General features: G+C 49.3%; 1 protein-coding gene across 5 annotated transcripts; it reads left to right on the top strand.

Moving 5' to 3' along the window:
• The first annotated feature begins 2,830 nt into the window (after positions 1-2,830).
• Positions 2,831-23,951, top strand: WNT5A (Wnt family member 5A). 5 transcript variants are annotated; one of them, XM_016941322.4, is made up of 6 exons: positions 3,145-3,160; positions 4,694-5,112; positions 11,159-11,292; positions 12,512-12,762; positions 17,468-17,760; positions 21,555-23,951. In XM_016941322.4, exons 3-6 carry the CDS (start codon positions 11,198-11,200, stop codon positions 22,011-22,013), a joined length of 1,098 nt encoding a protein of 365 aa, XP_016796811.1. In that variant the 5' UTR covers positions 3,145-3,160; positions 4,694-5,112; positions 11,159-11,197; the 3' UTR covers positions 22,014-23,951. The 5 variants fall into 5 exon arrangements, with proteins under 5 accessions (XP_016796810.1, XP_016796811.1, XP_016796813.1 ...); XM_016941321.4 differs by lacking the exon at positions 4,694-5,112 and having other exon boundaries at positions 2,831-3,160; XM_016941324.4 differs by lacking the exons at positions 3,145-3,160; positions 4,694-5,112 and adding an exon at positions 6,845-7,080.
• The last annotated feature ends 861 nt before the right edge of the window (positions 23,952-24,812 follow it).

The following is a 24,812-nucleotide window of genomic DNA, read 5'->3' as shown; positions in this document are numbered from 1 at the left end:
CATAGTGAGTGATCAGTGCAAGGAGAGCTTGAGAGTCTCAAAGAGCCTCCTGGAGTCAACCCAGAATCCAAAAATGTCCTCTAATTTCAAGGGAGCCTTTGCTCCCCACAGGCCAGTGGCAGCACAAAGTGATGGTATTACTTTGACTGTGGCCATGTGGTTGTGAGGAAGCCCCCGACCCCTTTCCGGCCTCTTTGTCTTCTTTAGGGCTCCATCTGTGGCCCTGCTCACACAGCCCTGCTGGTCTTGACTCTGAGGTGAAGGAGTAAACATCTTGGGGCTCTTTATTAGTTTATTTCAGAAGATGGAGCCTGTTTGCCCCTGGGGCCCATCCCTCTTTTATGGCCTCCAGGCTTTCTTGACAAATTCTAGTGACTGGAGAGAAAACCGCTTTCTACAGCAGATCATTAAAACACCACCATAAACCCAGGGCCATAAAATATTATTTGCTGGGCATAAAAGGGGGGTAGATTTTCCCAGAATGACAACCCAGGCCCTGCTTTCCCCTGCTGGGAAAGGCGGCACAGGGATGCAGTCGTTCATAAATTCCTTATCTTGCACTCTGCTTTGTGAATAATCCGGTTGGGAGAGCAGCCAAAAATATTGATTTATTTGTTCCACAGATTCAGAAGCATTTTTAATGAGCAGAGTGTGGTGATGCCTTGCCAGTATATCTTCGGATGACTCAATCTGAGGCACACACCCAAATGTACACACGGTTTGCAAGGGGAAACATGAAGTTCCACAAACTGGAGGTCTGTCGAACATGAACCCTCACAGATGGAGAGGCATTGGTTTCTCTCCTTCCAACTGTCTGCTCATTTCCCAGCCAAACCAATCAACACCATCATGGGACTGGTGCTTACAACTGAGCCTGGCTTTCTAAGGCAGTCCCCACCCCTACCCACTATTGAAGGGTCAAAAGGGATTTCAAGTTGGTTCTCCTTAACACTGTCCTCTGAAATAATTCTTTCATCCATTCGCCCATTCGTGTGGTTGTTACTTCTAAGCACCTACTAAGTGCCAGGCACTGTTCTGAGGACTGGGGTTCCAGCCATGAAAAACGCAGATGTGGTCCTGCTGACATGAAGCTTATTGCTCCTGGGGCATAATCTCAGCACACTCATTATTAATATTATCAGATAAAACTCACAACTCTTTATCTGAAGTCCTTGGGACTAGACGGTTTTGTTGGAAATTTTGGGAAAATAAAATGGGGCATATTGCTATTAATTTGCAAGCAGCCCAGTGAGGTCTGGGGAAATACCCAGTAACCAAATGCATTTGTATTCATTCAGTGAAGAGTATTCCTAGCAAGTGGAATAAATCAAGATTATGTCTTGTCATGTGAGGTCCAGTTTTACCACCACAGGAGTTTGAAAACCTCTGTTTTCAGAGCTGCTTTTTTTCTAGAAGAGCAGGCATTGAGTGCCAGGTAAGTGCCTGACCCATACTAAGAGCATTCCTAGATATCATGTTTCATTCTCAGTACTGCCCTGATTTTCAAGCTCATCTCATTTCATTCTCAATGCATTTCTGCAAGGTAGATCATGAAATTTCTGCTTGCTGCTGTTGTTGCTGTTGTTGTGTGTAAGAGGGTTCTGAAGTGCTGGCTGAGAGGCTAGACAAGGTGTGACAGCTGGAAAGTGGCAGGGCAGGGACTGGAACTCCAGATTCCACAGCTGGCACTCTTAACCACTAACCAACACCGACTTCCACTAGAGGAAAGACTGCAGAACAGGAAATAGCACTGTTTGGGCTGTGTCTATACAAGCAAAGGCAATTGGAGAGAAGCAGGTGATTATCCAGATAACTCAGAAAATAGCCATTAAAAAATAAAGGTTTGTGGTTGGGTAGCCAGTATTTCTAGACTGGCTGTATGTGTGGAGGAAATTCCCAGGTTAACGGCCCTTTTCTTCATAGAATAGGATCCTCTACACGAACTGCCTTGGACTCTGGGACACTGGGATGCTAGTTTCTCCATTCTTCGGGAGCGCCCTTTGGCAGCCCCTTTCATAGTCAGCTCATATCCTGCCACTTCTTGGAGCTGCTGCACGTAAGGTGGGTCCCGGAGATCCCTGCCCGCGGGGCGGGGCTGGAGTGTCTGCCTAGGAGGCACATGCTCTCCCGCAGCCAGGGAATCTCAGTCTGCGGCCACTGGGCAGAACAGCAAGGGAGAGGGGGAAGGGCGGAGGGACGCAGCCTGGGGGCGATTTGCCGGGCGGAGACGCTCTTTTTCAGACACCCTCCTCAGGTGGGCAGATCTCAGGTTAGATTCGAAGACTGTAAAATGCCCACAGGTCGGGAAGTGGTCAAGGTTTACAGAGGAGAAGGTTAGAGGAATGGAGACTCAGGAGGTAAAGGGGAGATGTCCCAGGGGGAGCTTTGAGAACCTTGGATTCCCTCTCCTTAAGGCCGCACACGCCCTGGGGGAAAGAAAGCAAGTTGGTGGGAGGCGGGAGGTGCTAAGCAGGAGCATCTGTCTCTGGCACTTGGTGGGAAGTTCACACTGCCATCTTTGCGCGCCAGGAAGGAGGCCAGGGCTGGGGAAGGGTCCAGTCGGCCAGGAAAATTAAGGAATGGGAAGGGGCTGTGGAGGGTGGAACGGCATCGCTGGAGCCTGGGCCTGCGCGCCCTGGGGTGTGGGGGTGGAGGTGGGGGAGGACTGGAGGAACAAAACAAAACAGCCACCACACCAAAACACCTAGGCCACGGATTTTTCGCCTTAAGGTCAAGTGCATGCCAATGGACGGAGAAAATTGAATAGTGTGTGTGTGTGTGTGTGTGTGTGTGTGTGCGCGCGTGTGTGTGTCTTCACCTTTGACAGCTGGAGAATGCGGACGGCGGAAAATAACTATTACGCTCCAGTGTGAGGCACTGTTTGTGGGGTGGGGCCCTCGGCGTGCTGGAGGTAGCGGACACAAATCCACCAACCCTGCCCCTCCGGAGTCCCCAAAACCACGGGCATCTGGAAGCGTCTAGAAATTCCGGTGCCCGGAACCCGGTTTTGCCAAACTTCGCAATCTCCGCACCTGAGGGCACCCGCCAAGATCTCCGTGGCAGGACAACGCATCGCGCCTGGATGCTCTGGGCCGGAGCCAGATGAGCAATCATGCATCCCACTACCCAAGTCCCTACTACTCTGGGGACTTTGCAGGAGGTGAGCGCCTAACCCTATCCGTCAGCCCCAGTGCTTAAGTATCCTCCCCCAGAGGTAAGAATGAGGAGGTCCCCCATGAGGTTCCATGTCAAGGCAGCAGTCTCCGTGGAGCCCCAGTGGGAGCGGTCTGGGATACGCGGGCGAGCCAAGGGGTCCAGGCGGGGAAGTTGGGGTTCAGCCTCCCGCCGGTCGGTGGCTCTGGAAGGAGCGCAGACAACCAGGCGGCAGGCAGGCAGCGGCTGCGGAGTGGACCTCTCTCTTTCAGCAGATGCCGCGGGGGATGGGGAACTTAGAGAAGGGGAGACAAGGAGAGTGCACCCCGCCTCCCGGCACCCCAGCCCGTAGTACGGCTTTAAAATCCTGCAGAGTTTGTCATAGGCCGGCCTCACCACGCATGCGCATAGGCAAAGTTGAGTTTTTTTCTTTCTTCCCCCCCCTTCCCTCTCTCTTTCCAGCCGCCCCTAGTTCTGAAACTTTAAAGAACTTTTTTCTTTCTTTCTTTCTTTCTTTTTTTTTTTTTCTTCCTTCTGAGAACACCAGGGGAAAGAGGAGTCTGGAGAGAGGGAGGGAGAGAGTAAGGCAGTTGGCCAGAAGGGCTGGGGGGTGGGAGGGGGGGACGCGTCCCCGCGGTCGGTCAGTCTGTTTGCGGCGCACAGGATCGCGTGGAAATCTGCTGCGAGCTCCACGGAGCCGCCTCCGCCGCCCAGAGCCGGGGTCCGTGCGGCAGCTGCCCAGCGAGCCCTTCCGCCGCCGCCGTTGTGCCCGGGACCGCCCGCCTCCCGCCGGCCCGCTCTCCCGCCCCTCGGACCCGGGCGCCAAACGAGGAGGTGGGCAGCTTCGCCGGCCATGGACCGCTGGAGCTGAGTCGCCGCCGCGGAGCTCCGAGCTCTCGCCCTTCCCCAGCCTCGCGCCCGCGGTGCACTCGCTCCTCTTCGCCCTTCGCCCTGGAAAAACGGGGAAAAGAGAGATCAACCCGAAGAGAGAAAGAACGGGATACGTGGTGGGGGGGGAGCCCGCGTCTCCCCTGGGTTAGTCGCACCCCTCCAGCTCACCGCACAGCAATAAGTTCCGGGGCGACTTTCACCTATTTTGCTCCCCGTTTTTGCCGAACCCTAAAATGAAAGGACACAATTTGGGGCTGACTCTTGCAGCTCAGATGGCGACTTGTGCGTTTTCAGCGGCATCTCCCGGAGAAAAAGCCATGCGCGCCTGATTGTTCTGTGGCCCCAAAGCTGCAGCGGGGGTGTGTGTGTTGGGGTGTGTGTCTGTGTGTGTACAGAGACGTCCACACTAACTCGCGGCTGCAGGATCAGCGTCTGGAAGCAGACGTTTCGGCTACAGACCCAGAGAGGAGGAGCTGGAGATCAGGAGGCGTGAGCCGCCAAGAGTTTGCAGAATCTGTGGTGTGAATGAACTGGGGGCACCTGGGCGCACAGATCGCCCCCCTTCCCCCGCCCCGGGCCAAAGTTGAGTAGTGGGACATTTTTTTCACCCTCTTGTGAAGAATTTCTTTTTATTATTATTTGTCGTAAGGTCTTTTGCACAATCACGCCCACATTTGGGGTTGGAAAGCCCTAATTACCGCCGTCGCTGATGGACGTTGGAAACGGAGCGCCTCTCCGTGGAACAGTTGCCTGCGCGCCCTCGCCGGACCCGCGGCTCCCTAGTTGCGCCCCGACCAGGCCCTGCCCTTGCTGCCGGCTCGCGCGCGTCCGCGCCCCCTCCATTCCTGGGCGCATCCCAGCTCTGCCCCAACTCGGGAGTCCAGGCCCGGGCGCCAGTGCCCGCTTCAGCTCCGGTTCACTGCGCCCGCCGGACGCGCGCCGGAGGACTCCGCAGCCCTGCTCCTGACCGTCCCCCCAGGCTTAACCCGGTCGCTCCGCTCGGATTCCTCGGCTGCCCTCGCTCGGGTGGCGACTTCCTCCCCGCGCCCCCTCCCCCTCGCCGTGAAGGTAGGTGTTCAGTGCGCTGCCACTTTTTTTCTTTACTTCCCCCCACCCCCTGTTGGAAGTTAACTGAGTTCCCTTGGCCTCTTCCTATCCCTCCATTTCCCCAACCGCCTGAAGAAGCTGGAACTCCAGCGTCGCTGGCAGGAACCCCTACCCCTTCGCCCTCCACGCCGGGCACACTGCCTCAGTGTCCCAGGAGATCACTTCTCGTCGCACCACCCGTTCTGCAAACCATTTTGATTTTTGAGAAAAAGTGGGGAAGAGCGATAGTAGACAAACTGAGTGCGGTTCACTGACGACTTTCCTTTTGCTCTGAGAACATCGAGTGTAATTTACTATGTATATTTCAGTAACAGGATAATGATTCAATTCAACAAATATTTACCAAGCGCCCACTGCGCGGGCACCGGGACGGTATGTGGCCGGGGCTCGGGATGGGGAAAGGGACTCCTTGGTTGAGAGAACCCGCAGAGGAACTAGGGGCCAACTACTCCAGAGCGGCGTACACCTTCCCCCACACACCCCCGCACCGACGGAGGCCAGATTGTAGGCTTGCCTTGGCCGAGTAACTCGAGCGCTTCAGGCCCCTTTGCCTTTAAGAGTGCCTGGCGGGGGGCCAGCGCGCACCCCGGCGCGGGGAGCGGGGTCGCGTTATTAGCATTATTAGCCGCCACTGGGTGAGCTCAGGCACTTTGCAGCAGTGGTGGGGGCGGGGAGTTGTGGTGGTAGTGGCTGTAATCCCGTACTCCGGGACAGCGCTCCCCGGCCCCCTGAGCGGAGTCCGCCTTGTCCTTTAGAAAACACTTGGGCCTCCGCTTTGGGAGAGCAGGCGGGGGCCAGTTTGCGAACTCTTGTTTGTTTTAATTGTCAGTTGTATGTTAAAGCCGAGTCACACACTCCGAGGGTCACTGAGAGTTCACTTTTACGAAAAGTTAACGTTTCTTCCTGCAACATAAGTTTTTATTTTCTGAACAATTTTTCTTATCTGTCCTCCAAGCTTCGATTCCTATTTCCATTTTTCTGGTCTTTCCCATTTTAAGTTTCTGAGAAAATAAGGTTAGAATTGAAATTAAGATGTTTCCTGGAAGCAAACAACCCCTCTTCCCCCAAAAAAGTTAAAAAAACAAACAAAAAAAAAACAAAAAACTTCAAGTCTGGAGACTCCACGGCCCTGTTTGACTTTCTAATCCCTGTCTGGTATCGAGGCCCCTTCTCCTCTCTCGCCTCTGTTTTCTCTCTTCTCTCTTTAAATGGGTAATTCGCTGTTTGGAAGTAACTTGGGCCTTGCGGTGAGGTCGCACCTCCTCAGCCCCTGCCCTCCCCCCAGCCAACCTTCGCACATTCACTGCCGAACCAGCCAGATTTAGTTTCTAGACAGACTCTGCCAGGGGAGTTTCGAGGGGGCAATGCGGAGAGTGCGCAGCGAACCGCGGGCCGACAAATGTGTGTGTGTCCGAGTGTGTGGATCCTTGGCTGCGTGTGTGTGCGTGTGTGTTTGTGTGTGTAGGGGAGTTGTTCTCGGGTCCAGGACGTAGTAGCCTTCGTCTCCTCCACCCCATGACCCTCTCAACGGAAGACCCTCCCCAGGAGGCCCGGCCCAAGAGTACCCTGTCTTCTCCTCCCCTCCCCCGTGCGCTCCGGTGCTCAAGGGGTTAGCACTATGCGCGCAGAACTCGGAGCCATCCCCGCCGCCTTTTCTTCCCCGCGGTGCGGTGCCGGCTGCCCCCTGTTGGCCGCCTTGAGGTAGGACTCCTGCGAGCCTCGGTTCCTTGGGGCAGGCGGGCGGGCAGCTGCTCCCCTCTCCCTCCCACCCCTGCTCCCTTCATCCCTCCCGACCACCAGACCCCACTCTCCCAGCAGGGGCCCTCGGAGGCCCCCAGAGGACCAGTTTCGCTGCGCCGCCGGCCGCTGCAATACGGAAGGGGCCACGGGTCCGGCCCAGCAAATGGGACTCGGCCAGCTGGACACAGGGTTGGTACCTCTTCTTCTGGGCTTGGGAAGGAGAGTGTCGCCCTAGGAGGCCTCGGGTCTGGCCTCAGCTGCCTCCCAACTCTCTATGATCGAGAACAAGTGTTGCTTTCCCGCTTTTCGCCTCACTTTAATCGTCTATTAAAAAGTGGGAGAGAAACTACCTTTAAAGAGTGGGGGTTGGACTATCATTTCATTTTCTTCCTCTGTCCAAGGACTCTGCTCCACCTCTGGACAAAGTTGATCCTCTGCCGAGAGGGTTAGACATCCTATGTGAGAAGGTGTGAGTGGTGTGTGTGTGTGTGTGTGTGTGTATCCTGGGGCCTGGAAAGCCCAGTCTAAGGGATGGACGAGGGGGCAGGAAACAGAGGAGAACCAGGCCAGACCGTTCTTCCCCTGGGGCCTCTCTATACCCGAACCTGGAACCTGCTGTCAGTGTTCAGGCCTGGGCGGCTCTCTTTTGTCATACTGATTCTGGCTCAAGGTGTAACCTCCGCCTTCTCTATCTGGCAATTCCCTCCTCCCCTACCCCGCTCCGCGCGCGCCAACACACATATTGCTGTGGACACAACCCTTGCGCCCAGGCGTGAGGCTTAGGGAGTAGTGGCTCCTTTGTCTGCTCCCCTAAAGCGGACCTCCTACCCGCCTGGGCCGGCCCATTCTTTAGCTCCTCGCACCGCTCCCCGCATTCTCCAGGGCAGGACGTCCCAAGTTTTTGGCTGCAACTGAGTGCTCTCCTGCTAGTTTCTCCATCTCTCTCCTTGCTTTAGGGAGAGATCAGAGTGGGGAAAACAGCTTTCTTTTTCCACCAAGAGTGGAGATTCTTTTTGGAGTTTCCCATCCTCCCCTTCGCTGCCATAAGCCTGGGTCAAATGGGCTTCTTCCGCCTATTTGGCGTCCCTCATCGTTTCACTCCCAGAAACTTGGGGCCTAAACGTAGAGAGTCTAGCAGAAGGGGATGCCTAGACTGAATGTGGCAGTGCCCCGGGGCCGAGGGGAGAGGATCTTTGCTTGGCCTTTTTATCTATTCTCTTAAGGGACTGCCTGCGGAGGAGGAGTTGGGTGTTGCGAGACTTTAGGTGTGCATCCGGCTGCTCCCCGCGCCCTCCGAGCGTCCTCTGAACAATTTTGCTACTGAGGTTTCCTCTCCCTCATCCCTCATCACGCCTGGCCCGCACCGTGGTTGGTAAAGAAGGATCAAGAACACCTTTAATCCGACGCGAAGGCTTTGAGGGATACATAGAAAGGGAGCCACGTCGTTGAGCTGCTCTGGATTGAAGAGGAGGACGCGGGAACGCCTTCCTCCACCTCACTCCTCTGGTGCGCTGAGCCCCTCAAACGCCACCAGTCCTCCTCCCCGTGGCACGCGAGGAAGATTCTCAGTGTCCTTACAGAGTCATCTTCCCTGAGCCCCGAAAGTGTTGGAAAACATTTAGCCCCTTCTTTGGGAAACTCAGTTTCTGATCAGAATTTTTGTTTTACCCCTGGGGTTGACAGTCTCCCCAGAGGTCTCATTTCATACTGTCTTTTCGGATCTGATCTCTTGGTAAACAGGCGGGGATGTTTTACCCTACAGAGCCGATGTATGTGTGAGTTCGCTGTGAGTTCTTTGAGTGTCTCAAACTTGTGGGGCCTTTTCTCGGTTGCACTGGGATTGAAGAGGGAAGAGGGCCAAGGTGTTTCCGGGCAAGCGGCGGGGTTAAGTGGAGATGCGACTCGTGAGGCTCTCCTTTCCGATCCCCCTTTGGGACACCCTCTGCCTACCTCTACCCTGGAGCCAGGGAGACCCAAGTCTTGGAGACCGGATGGGCCCGCTCTCAGTTGGCCTGGGCTCTGGGAACTGGTGGACTCTCCCTGGGGGCTTCGGGCTGGGAGTGGGTTCGGTTTGTGTGGCTTCGGCTCTAACAAAGAGATCCGCTGTAATCCGCCGAATCTGTTATCAATTTCTCTGCTGCTTGAGCCCCGCCCCACGCGCCCCGCCCGCCGCGAAGCTTGGAAAGTGCACGCGGCCAGCAGCAATCTGGGCCGCTGACTCGGAAACATGTCGCAGCGTGTGTGTCTATGCACGCGTGTGAGTATGTAAATGTGCACGAGTGTGAGTGTGTATGATGTGTGTGCACGCGGCATCGGCTGCCCTTGGGGAGAGTTGACTTTGCAGCCTGGGCTGCGCGAGTAGCAGACTTTGCAGCCCACTCCCTCCCCTGGAGGAAATTTGACACTTAGGGCGGGGGTGGGGAGATAGCCGGAGCCTTCTCTCTCCTAGCTGGGGAAACCCCAGATTTCCATTCTCCAGGATGCGCCCCCCAGCTTTGCAGCGTTTTGGGGACAACTGGGCCTTGGGTGTGGAGCCCTGCTTAGCAGGCGCTGGGGACCACATAAGCATTTCCTCTTTGAGAAGCCCCGAAGCGTCCAGGCCAAAGGGGCGGCTCACGGTGAAAAACCTTGGCACGCCCCTGAGCCCCATAGCTTTACCAGGGCTGCCTAGGTCCCCTCTGTCCCTTTTACGGCACAGGTTCCAAGCCAGGCTCGTCCACCGCCTTAAAGAGGCTCACCTTTCTTTTCTTTTCTGTGGAAGGGGCTCCTTCAGGGGCTATGGGCGATGCAGTGCGGCAGGGTTAGACTTACGTGTAAGGGGATTTTTAAAACCCGCTCCTCCCACCCGCACCCGCCACCTACTCGCTCCGCCGCCGCCTACAGGTGGAGAAGTCACCAGTGGGGAGGAACGGCAGCGGAAGCTTCCAAGGCCAACTCCTACCCCTGAAATTCTTCAGGAAGGGAACCTTCGCCGCTGGGGGCCTCTTTGCCCTGGAATCGATGCGCCCAGCTGCGGCTCGGAAGCCAGCGCCTCTGGCCCCGTCTGGACTCATCCGCAAGGGCTCTGGCCTCGCCCCGCACCCCCACCTTTCGGCACTGACCGAACCAAGTTTGAGTTGGGCTGGAGAGGCTAGACTGGAGGCAGGGTGGCAGAGTTCCAACGACAGGCTCGCAGTCCCGCGATGGCAAAGTGGCCCACAACCCCAGATCAGGACCAAGGGAAACTGGAGTCTCTCTGGGCCTCCCATCTCCTCCCTCCCCGGCAGCTGCCAGGTGTGGGGTGGGAGGGAGAGTGAAAAATCAGAATTTGGGAGAAAGCTGTGGGGAGGGCAGGGAAGGGATCTTCTCCCCGGGGCAGCGAGACCCAGACTCCCTTCTTTCCTCTAGGGTTCCATCCCTTCTCTCAGTCCGTGGAAGAGGCCACAGGCGACGCGGGCGAGGGTGGCACTCTTTTCCAGTTTCCTTGGTTGGGAGACCCGACCTCTCTCTCCATTATCCCCTAGGGCCCCCATCTCCTTCTCCCCTCCCTAGTCTGGCTGAAGAACGTCCTTAAGGAAATCCGGGCTGCTCTTCCTCATCTGGAAGTGGCTTTCCCCAAATCGGCTCGTAAACTGATTATGAAACATACGATGTTAATTCGGAGCTGCATTTCCCAGCTGGGCACTCTCGCGCGCTGGTCCCCGGGGCCTCGCCCCCCACCCCCTGCCCTTCCCTCCCGCGTCCTGCCCCCATCCTCCACCCCCCGCGCTGGCCACCCCGCCTCCTCCGCAGCCTCTGGCGGCAGCGCGCTCCACTCGCCTCCGTGCTCCTCTCGCCCATGGAATTAATTCTGGCTCCACTTGTTGCTCGGCCCAGGTTGGGGAGAGGACGGAGGGTGGCCGCAGCGGGTTCCTGAGTGAATTACCCAGGAGGGACTGAGCACAGCACCAACTAGAGGGGGGCCAGGGGGTGCGGGACTCGAGCGAGCAGGAAGGAGGCAGCGCCTGGCACCAGGGCTTTGACTCAACAGAATTGAGACATGTTTGTAATCGCTGGCGTGCCCCGCGCACAGGATCCCAGCGAAATCAGATTTCCTGGTGAGGTTGCGTGGGTGGATTAATTTGGAAAAAGAAACTGCCTATATCTTGCCATCAAAAAACTCACGGAGGAGAAGCGCAGTCAATCAACAGTAAACTTAAGAGACCCCGGATGCTTCCGTTGTTTAAACTTGTATGCTTGAAAATTATCTGAGAGGCAATAAACATCTGCTCCTTTCTTCCCTCTCCAGAAGTCCATTGGAATATTAAGCCCAGGAGTTGCTTTGGGGATGGCTGGAAGTGCAATGTCTTCCAAGTTCTTCCTAATGGCTTTGGCCATATTTTTCTCCTTCGCCCAGGTTGTAATTGAAGCCAATTCTTGGTGGTAAGTTCATTCTATGTGCGTGTTCTTCCTCTTCTGTTTCTTTTTTTAAGATTTGTTTGTATGATGCGGCAATATTTAATGCTGGATAGTGAGTGTGGGTGTATTTATGCAAGACATATGTATACATTTTACTTATATATAGTTTTAAATCAGAATTTTCTTTTAACTTGTTAATATTGTAAAGCTTATCTTCAGCTCCTAGGGAATGGGAAACTATAAATCTAGGCCTGTTTCTATGAAGCCCTTGTTCAGATGTGTGCTTGTAGTACATCATGCAATAAAAAAGAACAGAAATTCACTTTGCTAGTAATTGTAAGCCTATCTACAAAATTTACTTTTTGCCACCTCTAGGTAGTAAAAGTGAGTTTCAACTTTTATCTTCTGTTACTCGAGATTATTATTAACCTACAGAGTTTGAATTAGGCAGAGTTCTAGGAGGACAGCTACACTCCAAGTGCAGAAGTATTGGGGCTTGAAATGTAATCAAAAGGAGGTTAACTTGAAGTAGTCAAATGTCCCCAAGTGGGGGTTTCTTTCTGGGTAGGGGCCTTGTAGATAGACTGTAATATATCCAGAGGATTATTTTTGACGGCATTCTGGGTATTTTTTTCCCTGTAAATGAACAGCATTTTTCTGACTGTCAAACATGACTTCTGTTCACTGGGTACCCTGTCTTGGGTCCCTCACAATCACATAAGGAGCCCTTTTAAAATGTCAAGAAACATGGTGAATTTTCTCCAGTCTGTATACTTGTCCCTCTGTTCTTCCATCAGTCAAAAGGAACTGCTATCTCCTACCCGTATCTAATTGTGTCTACTTTCAGCATTCATAAGTTTTCAAGGCAGATTGGTCCAATTTGTGGGGCAAAGTGGGTCACTTTCTCTAATGTCAGAGGCCTGTCCCTCAAACTGCTGTTTCCTCCTTTTCTGAGTGGATTTTGGAAATACTGGTTCAGGTATATGGTGACAGGGGCTAGGAAGGGAGTGAAAATACTAACTGAGGAGCCAGATGGCAGGATGGGGACTGCACAATACCTCCGTTTTCTGAGTGCAGTTTAAACAGAGGAGTTTTATGAAGCCCTTCTCATACTTTGTCATGAGGACAAGCAGGAGAGAAAAAAGCATCTGTGTGCTTAAAACTATGTATTGCTGACATGCTTTCAGGGGGCCCACCTCGAGATTTCACGTAAATCTTGAATGCACATCTCCCCCCCTTGCAGGTCGCTAGGTATGAATAACCCTGTTCAGATGTCAGAAGTATATATTATAGGAGCACAGCCTCTCTGCAGCCAACTGGCAGGACTTTCTCAAGGACAGAAGAAACTGTGCCACTTGTATCAGGACCACATGCAGTACATCGGAGAAGGCGCGAAGACAGGCATCAAAGAATGCCAGTATCAATTCCGACATCGAAGGTGGAACTGCAGCACTGTGGATAACACCTCTGTTTTTGGCAGGGTGATGCAGATAGGTAGGAAAACATTTAAAATATTTTTTAAAAACATTAACTTTTTTTCCTAGAAGAAATCCTTAGCATTTACTTCATGCTTGATAGAAAGCATGAAGGAGGATGCCTTCCAGCTCGGGTGGTGGCTTGGGCATTTTTGTCATTATAGCAAATGATGTTAATTCCTGTCCCTACACCTGATGATAAGTTTTGGATTTTAATCAAATCAGGAGGCAAGTATCACAGACACCTTCATTTTTCCAAACACTTAATTTTTCTATAAAGCATTTTGTTTAAAATAGAAGCAGAACACTTATTTTGGTTTCTTAAGAGTAGGTGGGGGAAGCAAGTCATGTATATGCTTTTAAACATCGAAACTCTCTTGCCTGTTAGTTTTTTAAGCCACAATTGAAACGGCCCGAGCATCGAACTAAAAGTTGCCGTCTTTTAGAATCCTGGATATATTCAAAGTGAACAAAGTTTTAATTTTCCTAATAGAACCAGTTCCTGAGGCTATAAAGATATAGACGTTAAAAGCTTTATTTTTAGTCCCAGAAAGAATTTTAATTAAAAGTGATCCAATTTATGTTTGTGATTTCAGCAATTGATATAATAAAAGCACATGCTTGGGATGTCAACCTCGGAACTTGAAAAAAAAATTAAGAGTATTGCTCACAGTCCGATTCTTCATTTTAAATATGTTGTTGAATGTCTTACTTCCCCATTCAAAGAGATAGCATTTCAAATGGGCTAAAGGCAAAGATTTTAAAAAATCTGTTTGTTTGCCTCTGCTTTTGTTTAAATAGTATAGGATACTATTTGACAGATGTGGTCCAATGTGTGTTTTCTAGTGTGAATATTTTAGGTTTCTCTACTTTTATGCAAAAAAGCCCTTATAATTAATATGACTGCAGTGACTCCCAAAGTAAGAAGCAATTTATCAAGGCAATTAACTGTCTATACTGACTGAAGAGAAAAGTTGGCTTAATGTCCATCACAGATGGATAAAATGCATTTTTTATTAAAAAAAAAAACCCCGAAAATTACATTCATTGAGAACAAAAAAGAGTTGTCAGGGGATGTTTGAGCCAAGTGGTTTTATAAACTAAAATAATACAAGACTGGAAGCTGTTCCTCTGACTGAATGGGAGAATGGCCTGTAGCCTCAGCCTGCAAAGTTTCATGGGGCTTTGTCCTTTCTGTTAATGATTAAAATGTGCTAATGTATATACTGGGATCTGAATCTAAGAGTTGAGCTTCAGGAACACAGGAGTTTTCCCTGACTGTGGGCTGTCTTATGTAGTTAACTGGGAGTGTGGTAGATTTATTCTCCCGCGTGTTGATATTGTAAGGGAACTTCAATACTTTTGAAAAATTCTATGAGGATGGTAACTTTTCCCCCTTCTTCTATGTTCCTCCTAAACTGCCTTCCTCTCAACCTATGGGACTACTTTTTCACATGTATATGAGTTAGCAAAAATCATACACCTCTGATGGTAACCAGGAAGGAAAACAGCAATCGGAACTGTTTATCTGTGTAGTCACTTGAACACAGCTTTGATTTAAGATCCTCCTCTCGTTTTCATTCGTAGCCTGTTTTGGGCCAAAATGTTCAGAATAAGCTATCATTTGCTAAGTGAATTTGAGTTCTGCTGGAGATTTATTTTAAATGCGGTCCAAGATTCAAAGAGCCTGCTTCCTCAGGGAACAAGCAGAACCCTTGGTACAAAAGCCTGTATTTAATTGTCCCTGGAAAGTATGCTCTCTGGTCTTCAGCTGCACGGCACTACTGTCTGGGTCGATGGGAAGTGGATGGGAGTGGTACCTCTCCACACCCTCTGAGACAGCCCTCCTAGATACTATCATCAAGTCAGCTGATGTCCTGGGAAGATGAGAGCACATATGGCATCCTCCCCTGCAAAAGGTCCCCCAAGTGCCTAGCGTCTCAGAGCTGAAAGCTGCTGCTGGGTGGCTTGTGGTGGGACACTGATGGGGCCTTCTGTTTTTTACTTAATTAAAAAAGAGACAGGAGAGAAGAGAAAACAATAGATTTTTATGAAAGAGGAACATGGATCCAATTCCAATAGTTGGAAAATTTCTTTGCTTTCACTTTTCCACTTAAGAGTGTATTTGAAGAGAATGAGCTAAGGGAAAATTTAAAATACCTTTGATGCCAAAAGGTGTGTGTGTGTGTGCCCACCCCAAAGCCCTCAGCACACCAAGGACATTGAGAGTAATTCTTCTTTGTGAGAATCTGACCCTGTGGTGGGGCCAGTGTCTGAGAAATTCAGGCCGCCACCTCTGACCCCCTCCTCAACTCATTTTTCTAAGATGCCAGTTGCCTTGGAGGCACCATGCACAATTACTTCATGAAGGGCCCACTCTTCATTTTGGAGAGTTTCTCATTTTTCATCATGCTACCCTTTCCTTCCAGCTTTTGTCCCCATCTGTCTCTTCTTTGTTTCCATGCTGTGAAAAGATATGTAAGGAAGGCACCATTTGTAAGGGGTGTGAGGATCGGAGTAGATGTGGGTTTCACAGGAAGGGAAACCTAACTGAATCAGCAGTATTCCAACCAGGATGACTGTATCCTCAGGCAATTAGCCAAAGAATACTTTTCAAACTGACGTTTACCCTGCAGTGACCAATTAGCTTAGAGGGATCTCCCAGGTTTGTATTCTGCGGCATAAAAGGAAATGCTCAAGATAGACTTATGAAAAAAGAAGCATTGTTTGTGTTTTGTATAAAGCCTTCTTATGCTCTGTATACTCAAAGGACAGTGTCTTATTTTCCTCTATCCCCAGAGGATCATTTCATCTCCTCTTCCTCTAGCTACTACCTCTTTGTTCTACAAATCCCCCATCCAGGGCCACAGCATTTTCTGTACTATCAAATTACTCCCTAGAAGCTGTATATTGTCCTCATTCCTTTCCATTCCCCTGATGTGCTCTGCCTCTCTAATCCCGCTAGATAGGTGTAACGCATCACAGGAACTTTCTAGATCCTCCTGCCAACCACCAGCACACACCTTCAAGTCATTCATTTTGAAAATATGGGAGGGGGAGGATATATGGTAAATCAGAACCATCACCATTCACAAATGGCTGTGACTGGCATGGAGCAGAAGACCAAGAATGAGGTGGCCTGCTGGATGCTTAAACTGGCATCGCTGTCCTCCTGCAGAATGACCCGTCTCGTTCAGACTGAGTCCTGTTGTCAGCTTTTCTTGTGCTCCTCACTTCCCCCTCAGAAAAAAGATTGTTAGCAAGCTCTCAAAGTAAGTATAGGAGAAACTGATTGCGGTACATGAATTTCGGCACCAGAAGAGGCCCCTTTCCTTGCATGTATTTCAGTACCCTTATTTTGCAATTGAGGAAAGTGAGCCTGCCCCCCAATCCCACCCCTACCCCACGCTTCAGCTGGCTGGATGATAACCCTTTCTCTCTCAGATTACAGTACTTTTATTAACTAGCTCTTGTTACATGCAGAAATGTCTCCATGTACAAGCGAAGTTTAGGGTACTCTATGATAGCCTCCAGTTTTCTCCTTACAAATAGGGTCCCTGTAACTATTATATGGGGAGATATTCTTTACTAGTTTTGGGAAGAAGATAACTTCTCCCTCCCTCTTTTCCCCATAGGTTGTGCTTTTTTCCTTCTTGCTGTCATTCTAACACTTTGTGGCAAAGGCAGTGGGGGAGTGGGCAGGGGGTGTTTGCAGAAGTGGCATTGAAGAACAACAGGCTGTTTTAAAAGCAGACACTCATTCTTGAATGAGAAGTATCAGGCCAATGAGCCTGGGATTTAAGAATAGCAAGCTTCATTTATAACTCTCTATGAGCTGATTTAGAATTGTCCTCTGGGAAAGTAAAGAGACTTGTCCTGAGAAATACTTTCTGCTGCATGAAGGAAGAGGGAGGAGAGGTTACAACTGCCAGAGGAGGAGGGGACACAAGGCCAAAATGAGTGTGGCAGAAACTAGTGTGGCCGCTGGCAGTGTCTCCCTTAGATTCAAGGCCTAGCAAATTCTGTAATCCTGCCCTATATGTAACTCAAATGAAAATAATACTTAATATTAAAATAAGTGTAAGGAAGTCTACCCATATTCTGAGTGTTCCTTCAGTGACTTCTTTCATGTGCATTTTTGCAAATATCAAGTTTTGACTATTTTCAAAAGAGTTGCAGAGAAAATCAATCCAGCACTGCTTAGAATCTGGCCTGCAGCTCTGAAATGGCTGAGCAGAGATACTGGGGATCTGCTACTCCTTTGTTAATTGTTGCTTCTGTGTGTTTTGGGGGATCTTGCTTGGCTTCCCCTCAAGCTGGGCCCAGGGCCTGGTGCGTGTTAAGGATGGGGCAGCCCGAGCTTTTACCTTATTGATCCCCTACTCCCTACCCCCCCATCCCCTACTCCCTACCCTCTACCCCAACCTCCCCCCACCCCTACCTGTCCCCCAGCCCTACCTGCCCCCCACCCTCTACCTCCCCACTATTCTTGCTTCCCTACCTCCTACTTCCCCCCAACCTCCAACCTCCCCCACCTCCTACCTCCCCCCTCCCTACCTCGCCCCAACCCCACCTCCTACCTCCCCTCCATCTCTACCTTGCCCCCCACCTCCTACCTCCCCCCCATTCCCTACCTTGCCCCCACCCCCACCCCCGGCAGCATCCCGGCCCAGCGGCCCAGCGCGTGAGGCAGGCGGCCAGTGATCTCTTGTCCTCACCCACAGGCAGCCGCGAGACGGCCTTCACATACGCGGTGAGCGCAGCAGGGGTGGTGAACGCCATGAGCCGGGCGTGCCGCGAGGGCGAGCTGTCCACCTGCGGCTGCAGCCGCGCCGCGCGCCCCAAGGACCTGCCGCGGGACTGGCTCTGGGGCGGCTGCGGCGACAACATCGACTATGGCTACCGCTTTGCCAAGGAGTTCGTGGACGCCCGCGAGCGGGAGCGCATCCACGCCAAGGGCTCCTACGAGAGTGCTCGCATCCTCATGAACCTGCACAACAACGAGGCGGGCCGCAGGGTGAGTGCCGCGTCTCGCCCCCGCCCCGCATCTCTGTCTTCTCACCTTGCCCTCCAGCCTCCTCGGGTCTCTCCCTGTAGCTCCGTCCTCTCCTCTGCCACTCCTTTGCTATATGGTCCTGTCTCTATCTCTCTGCTTCTCTTTCTGTCTCTCCCTATCTTTCTCTGTCTTTCCTGTCTCTTTCCTCCTCATCCTGTTCCCGTCTCACTTTCTTTCTCCCTCTTCCCTCCCTTTCCTCCTTCCCGGTCTCTCTCTTCTCCCCCTTTGTCTATCTCTCTTTCCTCCATCTGTCTCCATAGTTGCCCCTGCACATCCCAGAAGGGCCTCCTGGGCGGATCATCCTCCCTTTCGCCCCCAGCCAAGGTGAACCAGCAGTTGCCTGAAAAAGACCTTTCCTTGCCTTCTTAGTTAGTCCCTGGTACCTTTGGCTACTGGAGCACAGAAATAAAAATGGGAATAACTTTCTCCCTCCTGCCTGGACGATGTCTGTGGTTGGCTTTCAGTTTGGGACAGGGATTTTTCTGTCTTCGTAGGTGCCCAGATGGGAAAGCCCTCACCCCAGCTTTGAGGCTCTTTCCCTCCTTTCTTTCTCCCTGCCTCTCTTTATGTCATTAGGTAGCAGGCCTGATGGATGGAGGGTTTTTTTTACAAAAGGGCTTTTCTAGGAAAAGGACAGCATTTTTAGCAGTATGGGATTTTATAGGTCTGACCATCAGGCCAATCACAAAGTAGCTCTGGAGAGAAGAGAGCAGCAGAAGTACCCAGGGAGGACCATCTTTGCAGTCCTCACGAGTCTCCTGGTTCCCGCTCTTTCCTTCCCCTGGTGGGGATATGAAAAGCTACTTCTCAATAGTTAAAAAGACCCTTTTTTTCCTGCGGTTAAACACATGGCACTTTATGGCTGCTTTAAAATGAAGGGGTGAAAACTTTTCTTAACTTTGGCAGCATTGAAAACCAGGGCCATTATTTTTTCACAGAACCCAAGGTAGGTGCCAGGAACTTTCTGGTCAGAGATTTCACTCTTCTGTATTTTGGGGTGAGGGAGAAGGAAGTTAATCACAGAGTAAACTGTAGAGGACTGGACGGAGCCTTAGAAGACTCTGGCCCCACACTCATTTGAAAGACTAGGAAACTGAGGCCCAGAAAACCACTTCATGACCATGGAAGAAAATTAAAGAATGGAAATATAAGCCTAGGTACGTTTTTATTGAATTCATGCATCACAGCTAAGAGATGAAGAGCTAGCAGTTCGGGAATTAGAGAAATCTGGGTTAAAATGCAGTGTAGTGTTGTCTGTTCTTTGCTTTTTCTGAGCCTCAGTTTTCCCATTTCCACATCTGTTAAATGGCCATGGCAATTACAATCACCTGAGGTTATTGTGAGGCCTCAGTGAGATCATCTAGTAGGTTGAACCATATGAAATTGTGAACACTTGACTCTTTTTTATTACAAAATAACAATTTCATTTGGTTTAATTAAAGGTCTTAGTTTAGTGTCCGCCAGTAGTAAGTGCTTGATAGATGATAACTTCTAAAACATTATAGGCAAAGGACATAGAGAAGTCAAAGATCGTGTAGATAATTCCAGCTAGCTTATCTTCTCAAATTTGTTGTTAAACATTTGAGTGTTCCGGGGAAGGACTAAACTCTACAGAATTTTGCCTGTACTGCCATGAGGGGTCAAATAATTGCCACAGACAGAGTGTGGCCTCTCCTTTCTCAGGCCTCTCACTGCCATGGTGTCTGCAGTGTGGGTTGCCTCTTCTGTGGTGGACCCAGGGCCACATGAAAATTTGGGGGGGGTGGGGTCAGCCCCATTCTCTCTGGAAGCCCATAAAACCTTGCTATCACCCTCTTCAGGGATGTATCACTGGGATCTCTATATATGACATGCCCAGTGCCTCAGATCAGAAATGCCTCAAAAAGAGAGATGTGTCTGACTCTTAAAGGCCCCTATCCAGGGGTGTGTCCATATTTGATATTCTCATCCATCTTTGGGGCTTTCTTAGCCTTCTCTCATGTCCAGAAATCATCAGAGGCTTGGCAACCAAGAAGAGCGGGTCAAGGGATTTCCAAGTGGCAAGAGAGGATTGGGGAAGTTTGAAAAGCACCTATAGTGTTACACTTCTCCACTTTTTTAGTAGCGAGTTTTTTTGGGGTAAATTTGATCATTGGAGTAGTGAGCTGAGTTTGGATTTTGGTGAGTGAGGTTACGAAGAAGACAGTTTTTTTTTCTCTGGGATGGTGGGGCTAGGGGATGGAAATTTGGGCACTGTGCCAGAAAATCATATTAGAATTTCCATGGGGTGTTAGCTTTTTAATTTTCCTCAGTGGGGAGCAAAGGTTAAATACATTTGCAAAACCCTTCCTCAGACTAGCTGAGTGCCTGAAACTCTTTATGCCAAGAGAGTACACTTTGGCCCCCTTTAAAAGAGCCCCTGTGAATCCCTGGAGGAAGAGGGTGGCTGTTCTCTGCGGAAGAGGCCTTCTGATGCACCCCCAGCTTCCAGGTTCCTGACAGGTCTTCTCCAGCACACTCACACCACGTGGACTCTGGAGGGTCACTGGCACAAGGAACTGTGGGCAGCAGAGTCTATAAATAGGCAACCACCACCTCCCAGACTGCTGGGCACAGTGTTATGGGGCCAGACCCGTGGGCACTGCTACTGGGAGGCCCAAGGTGACTGGACAAGGGCCCAGATGCCATGTCCTCGTCACTCTGGAGAAAGACCAGATTTCCTGAGTGTGTCCGTTGTTACCCTAAAGAAAGACCAGATTTACTGTGTCTTAAGTGCCAAGCACTTTCCACATCTCCCCTAATTTTATCCTTATAACAGCACTTGGAGGTTGGTGCCACCACTGCTGCCTTCGCAGATAGAAAACAGAGGCCCGGAAAGGTGCAGCCTGTTGTCTGAATTCAAGGGTAGAGTCAGGAACACAATCTATGTTGCTTGGCTCCAGGGTGGGTGCTCTTAGCCTAGGGGGGTAGTAGATGGGGTAGGGACTGTGTGGGAAACAGGAGTGAGGATACCTGAGTTCCAGGCGCAGTCCCCCCACACTTTAGCTGTGTGACCTGTGCAGGCCACTCAGCATCACTGTGCCATCATCCAATCCAGCCCATGTCATAATGTTGCTGGGATGGTTAAATGAGATCATGAGTGTAAGGACACTTACAGTGCCTGGTGCACAGCAATAATAGTAGTAATGGGTTAAGATTTGAACCTTGATCCCACTGGGGCTGGACTCTTCCCAATTCTGCACTTACCGGCTGGATATCCATGGGCAAGTCACTAAGCACGGGCTTGGAGTCCAGCTGCCTGGGTTCAAATCCTGGCACCTTTACTCCCCAGGAGTTGGGTGAGTGGCTCATCTCTCTGGGTCTCACTCTCCTTCTCTGTGAAATGGGATGATACTAGCACTTCTCACCTAGCTGGTACTGGGGATTAATTCAGGTAATGCATTGTGAACAACCTCTGGGATGAGTGTCCACATGTTGCTGCTGCTCTTTCTCTGAAAAAAACAGCTGGAACAATTTTTTTTTTCCTGTTCCTATTAAAAAACCACAGTTGTTGTTGATAATGATGATATAATAATGAGTGGCTAAGAACATATTTATTTGGAAGAATTTTTAAAGAAGGCAACACAAGACTTCTGGTAATGAAGGAAATATAATACAGTCCTTAATTCAGCTGGGGAACATAGCTCCATGGAGAAGGTCGAGGAGAACTTTGTTCCCATAGCCTGCATCTGGCTCCTCCATGAATGTGTGTATTGATTGCCCCCATTTCCCTGCAGACGGTGTACAACCTGGCTGATGTGGCCTGCAAGTGTCATGGGGTGTCCGGCTCATGTAGCCTGAAGACATGCTGGCTGCAGCTGGCAGACTTCCGCAAGGTGGGTGATGCCCTGAAGGAGAAGTACGACAGCGCGGCGGCCATGCGGCTCAACAGCCGGGGCAAGTTGGTGCAGGTCAACAGCCGCTTCAACTCGCCCACCACACAAGACCTGGTCTACATCGACCCCAGCCCTGACTACTGCGTGCGCAATGAGAGCACCGGCTCGCTGGGCACGCAGGGCCGCCTGTGCAACAAGACGTCGGAGGGCATGGATGGCTGCGAGCTCATGTGCTGCGGCCGTGGCTACGACCAGTTCAAGACCGTGCAGACGGAGCGCTGCCACTGCAAGTTCCACTGGTGCTGCTACGTCAAGTGCAAGAAGTGCACGGAGATCGTGGACCAGTTTGTGTGCAAGTAGTGGGTGCCACCCAGCACTCAGCCCCGCTCCCAGGACCCGCTTATTTATAGAAAGTACAGTGATTCTGGTTTTTGGTTTTTAGAAATATTTTTTATTTTTCCCCAAGAATTGCAACCGGAACCATTTTTTTTCCTGTTACCATCTAAGAACTCTGGTTTATTATTAATATTATAATTATTATTTGGCAATAATGGGGGTGGGAACCAAGAAAAATATTTATTTTGTGGATCTTTGAAAAGGTAATACAAGACTTCTTTTGATAGTATAGAATGAAGGGGAAATAACACATACCCTAACTTAGCTGTGTGGACATGGTACACATCCAGAAGGTAAAGAAATACGTTTTCTTTTTCTCAAATATGCCATCATATGGGATGGGTAGGTTCCAGTTGAAAGAGGGTGGTAGAAATCTATTCACAATTCAGCTTCTATGACCAAAATGAGTTGTAAATTCTCTGGTGCAAGATAAAAGGTCTTGGGAAAACAAAACAAAACAAAACAAACCTCCCTTCCCCAGCAGGGCTGCTAGCTTGCTTTCTGCATTTTCAAAATGATAATTTACAATGGAAGGACAAGAATGTCATATTCTCAAGGAAAAAAGGTATATCACATGTCTCATTCTCCTCAAATATTCCATTTGCAGACAGACCGTCATATTCTAATAGCTCATGAAATTTGGGCAGCAGGGAGGAAAGTCCCCAGAAATTAAAAAATTTAAAACTCCTATGTCAAGATGTTGATTTGAAGCTGTTATAAGAATTAGGATTCCAGATTGTAAAAAGATCCCCAAATGATTCTGGACACTAGATTTTTTTGTTTGGGGAGGTTGGCTTGAACATAAATGAAAATATCCTGTTATTTTCTTAGGGATACTTGGTTAGTAAATTATAATAATAAAAATAATACATGAATCCCATTCACAGGTTCTCAGCCCAAGCAACAAGGTAATTGCGTGCCATTCAGCACTGCACCAGAGCAGACAACCTATTTGAGGAAAAACAGTGAAATCCACCTTCCTCTTCACACTGAGCCCTCTCTGATTCCTCCGTGTTGTGATGTGATGCTGGCCACGTTTCCAAACGGCAGCTCCACTGGGTCCCCTTTGGTTGTAGGACAGGAAATGAAACATTAGGAGCTCTGCTTGGAAAACAGTTCACTACTTAGGGATTTTTGTTTCCTAAAACTTTTATTTTGAGGAGCAGTAGTTTTCTATGTTTTAATGACAGAACTTGGCTAATGGAATTCACAGAGGTGTTGCAGCGTATCACTGTTATGATCCTGTGTTTAGATTATCCACTCATGCTTCTCCTATTGTACTGCAGGTGTACCTTAAAACTGTTCCCAGTGTACTTGAACAGTTGCATTTATAAGGGGGGAAATGTGGTTTAATGGTGCCTAATATCTCAAAGTCTTTTGTACATAACATATATATATATACATATATATAAATATAAATATAAATATATCTCATTGCAGCCAGTGATTTAGATTTACAGTTTACTCTGGGGTTATTTCTCTGTCTAGAGCATTGTTGTCCTTCACTGCAGTCCAGTTGGGATTATTCCAAAAGTTTTTTGAGTCTTGAGCTTGGGCTGTGGCCCTGCTGTGATCATACCTTGAGCACGACGAAGCAACCTTGTTTCTGAGGAAGCTTGAGTTCTGACTCACTGAAATGCGTGTTGGGTTGAAGATATCTTTTTTCTTTTCTGCCTCACCCCTTTGTCTCCAACCTCCATTTCTGTTCACTTTGTGGAGAGGGCATTACTTGTTCGTTATAGACATGGACGTTAAGAGATATTCAAAACTCAGAAGCTTCAGCAATGTTTCTCTTTTCTTAGTTCATTCTGCAGAATGGAAACCCATGCCTATTAGAAATGACAGTACTTATTAATTGAGTCCCTAAGGAATATTCAGCCCACTACATAGATAGCTTTTTTTTTTTTTTTAAATAAGGACACTTCTTTCCAAACAGTGCCATCAAATATGTTCTTATCTCAGACTTACGTTGTTTTAAAAGTTTGGAAAGATACACATCTTTCATACCCCCCTTAGGCAGGTTGGCTTTCATATCACCTCAGCCAACTGTGGCTCTTAATTTATTGCATAATGATATTCACATCCCCTCAGTTGCAGTGAATTGTGAGCAAAAGATCTTGAAAGCAAAAAGCACTAATTAGTTTAAAATGTCACTTTTTTGGTTTTTATTATACAAAAACCATGAAGTACTTTTTTTATTTGCTAAATCAGATTGTTCCTTTTTAGTGACTCATGTTTATGAAGAGAGTTGAGTTTAACAATCCTAGCTTTTAAAAGAAACTATTTAATGTAAAATATTCTACATGTCATTCAGATATTATGTATATCTTCTAGCCTTTATTCTGTACTTTTAATGTACATATTTCTGTCTTGCGTGATTTGTATATTTCACTGGTTTAAAAAACAAACATCGAAAGGCTTATGCCAAATGGAAGATAGAATATAAAATAAAACGTTACTTGTATATTGGTAAGTGGTTTCAATTGTCCTTCAGATAATTCATGTGGAGATTTTTGGAGAAACCATGACGGATAGTTTAGGATGACTACATGTCAAAATAATAAAAGAGTGGTGAATTTTACCAAAACCAAGCTATTTGGAAGCTTCAAAAGGTTTCTATATGTAATGGAACAAAAGGGGAGTTCTCTTTTCCTATATATGTTCCTCACAAAAAAAAAAAAAAAAAAAAAGAAATCAAGCAGATGGCTTAAAGCTGGTTATAGGATTGTTCACATTCTTTTAGCATTATGCATGTAACTTAAT

This window comes from Pan troglodytes, chromosome 2, assembly GCF_028858775.2.
Source record: "Pan troglodytes isolate AG18354 chromosome 2, NHGRI_mPanTro3-v2.0_pri, whole genome shotgun sequence".
NCBI classification, from domain to species: domain Eukaryota; kingdom Metazoa; phylum Chordata; class Mammalia; order Primates; family Hominidae; genus Pan; species Pan troglodytes.
The sequence above is the reverse complement of the archived record's forward strand: the minus strand, read 5'-3'. Positions and strand labels throughout refer to the sequence as shown.